This window comes from Gekko japonicus, unplaced genomic scaffold, assembly GCF_001447785.1.
Source record: "Gekko japonicus isolate JY-2015 unplaced genomic scaffold, Gekko_japonicus_V1.1 scaffold3025, whole genome shotgun sequence".
NCBI lineage: Eukaryota > Metazoa > Chordata > Lepidosauria > Squamata > Gekkonidae > Gekko > Gekko japonicus.
This window is the reverse complement of record NW_015164288.1, coordinates 111,386-116,528: the sequence shown is the minus strand read 5'-3', so window position 1 is coordinate 116,528 and position 5,143 is coordinate 111,386. Positions and strand designations below refer to the sequence as shown.

Sequence of the window (5,143 nt, the reverse complement as noted above, 5' to 3'; positions counted from 1 at the left end):
ATAATATCTGACAACAAGTGGTACTGCTCTTTGTATATCTCATGTACTACTCAGATCACAGCTGTGGCTTCCATTTTCCAAGACTGACATTGACAGTCTCTCAGAAAAATGTTCCCCGAAACAGATTGGTGGTACTGTGAGTAGTAGAGTCATAGAATCATAAAATGTTAGAGTTGGAAGGGACCTTACAGGTCATCTAGTCCAACCCCCTGCACTCTGCAGGAGCATAGCTGAAAGATAGCCCTACATACCTACAACAGACCCGAAATATGGTTGTCCAGTCTCCGCTTGAAAAGTCCAGCGAAGGAGCATCCACCACCTCCCAAGGCAGACCGTGCCACTGCTCAACCACTCTTACAGTTAGGAAGTTTCTCCTGAGCCGGTAATGACTCCCTTGTAATTTCCACCCATTAGATCTAGTCTTGCAATCCGGAGCAAGAGAGAATAGATCTGGTCCATCTTCTACATGACAGCCCTTCTAATACTTGAAGACTGCAATCATGTCCCCTCTAAGCCTTCTCTTTCGCAGGCTAAACATACCTAATCCTTTCAGCCTTTCCTCATAAGATTTGGATTCCAACCCTCTCACGGCATGGAATATCAAGTGTAGACACTATGAATAGAAGATTTTCAAGAGAGACTACCACGGTGCTTCAGTATGTTCGGAGGAAGTTGTGAACGAAACGATAATCAACTCCGGGGAGTTTCATCAACCCACTTTTTTTCTGTACTTTTGAACCCACTTTTTTCTGTATTTTGGGTGTGCATATGAAAGACAGAATATGTAACAGTGTGGATGTGTTATTAGCTATTATAAAATAACATTGTTAAATACAGTGGAGAAATTGTCTTTCATTTCATCCTAAGCGCTGAGTGTCAGCCTGTTTTCCAGTTTACTAGTTGTCTTGGGCTGTTACCATTTATATTACTATTTTTGGGGAGAAGTCAGAATCTTGCACATAGGCAGGGTTTTCCTGTGGAGGAGCCAGATCTGACCATGGATGAGCCAGGTTAATTTGGGGAGAGTTCGCGCACTTTCTGGAGAAGGTCTTGTGCTCTGGAGGCAGAAGACGTGATTTGAGAGACATTAGGCATGTTTGGGGAGAAGTCAGAATCTTGCACATAGGCAGTTCGGTGGTGGAGCATTCCTGTGGAGGAGCCAGATCTGACCGTGGATGAGCCAGGTTTAATTGGGAAGAGTGCACAGACTTTCTGGAGAAGGTCTTGTGCTCTGGAGGCAGAAGACATGATTTGGGAGACATTAACCATGCTTGGGGAGAAGTCAGAATCTTGCACATAGGCAGGCCGGTGGTGGGGTTTTCCTGTGGAGAACCCAGATCTGACCGTGGATGAGCCAGGTTAATTTGGGGAGAGTTCACGTACTCTCTGGAGAAGGTCTCGTACTCTGGAGGCAGAAGACATGATTTGGGAGACATTAGGCATGTTTGGGAAGAAGTTAGAATCCTGCACATAGGTAGGCTGGTGGTGGGGTTTTCCTGTGGAGGAGCCAGATCTGACCGTGGATGAACCAGGTTTATTTGGGAAGAGTGCACGCACTTTCTGGAGAAGGTCTTGTAAACTGGAGGCAGAAGATGTGATTTTGGAGACATTAAGCATTTTTTGGAAGAAGTCTGAATTTTGCACATGGGCAAGCCGGTGGTTGAATTCTTCTACAGAGGAGCCATATCTGACCATGGATGAGCCAGGTTTATTTGGGGAAAGTTGACACACTTTCTGGAGAAGGTCTTGTACACTGCAGGCAGAAGACGTGATTTGGGAGACATTAAGCATTTTTTGGAAGAAATCAGGATTTTGCACATAGGCAGGCCGGTGGTGGGTTTTTCCTGTGGAGGAGTCAGATCTGACCGTGGATGAGCCAGGTTTATTTGGGGAGAGTCCATACACTTTCTGGAGAAGGTCTTGTACTGTAGAGGCAGAAGACATGATTTGGGAGACATTAGGCATGCTTGGGGAGAAGTCAGAGTCTTGCACATAGGCAGGGTTGTGTAGGGGGTAAATAGAGTTGTAGGGGTGGTTCTCTGTGGGGAAGCCAGGTTTGACTTGGGATGAACCAGGTTTGGATGGGGAAGCCTCAGGCCGTCTTCGAATGAAGATTGCAGAGATATTAGGCATGTTTGGGAAGAAGTCAGAATCTTGCACATAGGCAGGCCGGTGGTGGGGTTTTCCTGTGGAAGAGTCAGATCTGACCGTGGATGAGCCAGGTTTATTTCGGGAGAGTTCACGCACTCTCTGGAGAAGGTCTCGTACTCTGGAGTCATAAGACATGATTTGGGAGACATTAGGCATGTTTGGGAAGAAGTTAGAATCCTGCACATAGGCAGGGTTGTGTAGGGAGTAAATAGGGTTGTAGGGGTGGTTCTCTGTGCGGAAGCCAGGTTTGACTCTGGACGAACCAGGTTTGTTTGTGGAGGACTCAGTCTGTCTTCGAATGAAGATTGCAGAGATGTTAGTCATGTCTGTGGAGAGGTCAGACGCTCTTAAAAAGGACCGAGGCTTTTTTGGACCAAGGTTGATGGGGGAGAAATCAGGGTTGTGCAAAGCAGGTTTCCAGGATAAGGAACCAGGCTTGCTAGAACCAAGCTTTGTTTTGCTGTGGGAAGAACTCCTGCCAGACCTGAACCCGAAATTGAAACGGAACTTTGGTATTCTGGAAAGGGCGTCATCAGTCAGTAGCAGGATAAATAGAACTGCTATCCAGCAGGTCACTGGGAACATTCTCTTCATGGTTATTCTGTAAAACAAAGTGATAAAGAACTCTGTTTTAAATAATACCTTTATATTAATCCCACATGCTGCTTAGACATTCTACGTAGTTCTAGCTAGCTGATATATTTCCCTTTATTTTACTCATGTTCTTTATTACTCTACCCATGTATAGATTGTTGCCAAATGTTCATATTTTAAGTACGCATCTTTAGTCAATACAGTTTTAAGCACTGGATGTCCAGTCCAGAAGACAGCTCTTGCAGCAAGAGTTCTGCTCGTTTTAAAAAGTGCTGAATGGCCCTGACCTGTATAGAAATTATCAAGGAAATATATTTAAATGATTTTCAAATGAACTTTTTTCTATTTTTAGTTACTTATAGTGATTTAAGCAAACAGTTGTCTTAAAGAACAATGACAAAGAAGCTTTTTTGAGCAATGCTAAGTACATACAAAACTTGCAGCTCAAGTACAGTTATGTGCATAAACACGTGAACATCTAAGTGTGCAATAGCACAAACTTCTCAATGAAAAAAATCCAAAGACTTGCTTAAAGGTATAAAAATGAAACAGCTAATGCTGAACTCAAAATTATTCTGACTAAGATTCCGGATATTTTCTCTTAGAAACATCTAACACCTAACATCTCTCCCCAAGCAAGTCTTTGGATTTTTTTCTTTATATATATATATATAAATATATATATATATATATATATAAGAGAGAGAGAGAGAGAGAGAGAGAGAGAGCGCATTTCTAAACTATAACCTAAAGGAAAAGGGTAGGGGAAGATACTAATAATAAAACGGAATATGACACCAATTAATTTGCAGTAATACATTCGTTTTCAAACCTACTATAGTAGCTAATTTTATAGTTTTACAGATAGTTGGAAGAAATGTATACTTTAAGAGTCTTATCAAAAAAGCTAATCTGAAGATGCATTATAGTCTTATATAGTTTAAAGGATTTCTCGGTTATTTTCCATGCTATTTCTTCTTGTATTTCATTTTTATTTTGAGAAACTTGGGGGCAGCTACCCCTTTTTCTGAATCCGATATCTCAGAAGTGCCAGAAACAAAGGCTTTCTCCTTTTTAATGAAACCCAAGTCTTTGTTTATCCTGACATCCCACAAGATGCACTAGCGACTCGAAACAAACTGAAGCCGGACTTCCGGTTTATGGAGCAACGATGGCGGACATTCTCCCAGGACTGTGGGGGAACGATCCGCACACCAGTGGGTTGGAGGGGCGCTACCTCCAGGCCAGAGGGCTTTTGAGGGGTAGCCTCTTCAATGGCGTAAAGCCGGAGAATTGAGGCTCCCCTCTGCCCTGATGGTCCAGCCGCTGCATGGCCTTCAGGCACAAGCTCGTTTGACCGGGACAAGTGCTGGAGATCGAGCGGAACAGCGTTGAAGCAAGCAAGGTCAGAGTAACTGACCTACAATGAATGTGAGTTCAAAGTAAGCAGACGACTATAAAAAGCAAATTACCCCCCCATGGGAAAGCAGATCGCAAAGAGGGACACCTCTTATGTGAAAAGACTGATAAGCGAGACGAAGGGGGAAGGGGGAGGAAAAACTGCGAGTGTGTTTTGAGAGGCTTACTTGATTGCTGACAGCGTGGGAGCGATCTTCAGAGTCGGAGAGAAGCGTTAGAAACTGTAAACAAATCGTAAAAAATGGCAGTTGTGCAAAGAAGGCTGAAAACGAAACCACCTGGCAGCCAGAGCCGAAAACCGGAGGAGGGAACAGATGTCATGAAAATGCTAGCGGATATGCTCAAGCCAGTGATTACTGCATGTATACTCCTTTAATGTAAGGACAGAGCCTCAAAAAACTTATTTCTAATTCTCAAGCATGACTTTTGGTAGAGGACAGTGTCCCTTTAATTAGCCACGCCTTTTGTGCTCTATAAAACTTTGCAAAGCTAAAGAGTGACTGAACATGCTTTTCACTTTGGAGGAGGCTTGTAGCTCATCAAAACAAATTTTGCAGCGTTCATTGAAGAGAACTTTGGATTAAAACTTTGGGTAAGAACTTTTCACTTCTTTGCGACTCTGTCTAATATGAGATTACTAGCATTGTAACCTATTCTGTTCTAGCTATCTTGTATGTTAGTATGTGGCAACCTTGTGCTGAAAATTATTGTTGAACTCCCTGAGGAAGATTCGGAAACAGAAGGATATCTGGACCTCTCTTGGAGGAAGACACGAGCACATGTTATAAAGAGACTTTAAGGAGTCCTCCCTTTTGAAACTTTTATTTAACAGAGGAGGACTATTATTAAAAGTTGCACAATAGCTTTTGAGATTCTTGGAGATGATTTTTGATATTTTTGATTAAGATAATTTATTATATATGTAGAAATTATTGTAAAAATATTTTTCAAAAAATATAAAAATATTTATTATATAATC

At 42.3% G+C, this 5,143-nt stretch overlaps 1 protein-coding gene across 1 annotated transcript in view; it reads right to left on the bottom strand.

The window, feature by feature from the left end:
* Positions 1-874: 874 nt before the first annotated feature.
* LOC107108353 (DNA-directed RNA polymerase II subunit 1-like) overlaps positions 875-5,143 on the bottom strand; it is a 17,226-nt gene continuing 12,957 nt past the window's right edge. Inside the window, exon 2 of the mRNA XM_015408780.1 lies at positions 875-2,752. Within this exon, the coding sequence (XP_015264266.1) occupies positions 1,360-2,745 (1,386 nt within the window). The 5' untranslated portion in view covers positions 2,746-2,752 and the 3' untranslated portion in view covers positions 875-1,359. The remainder of the gene's footprint in view (positions 2,753-5,143) is intronic.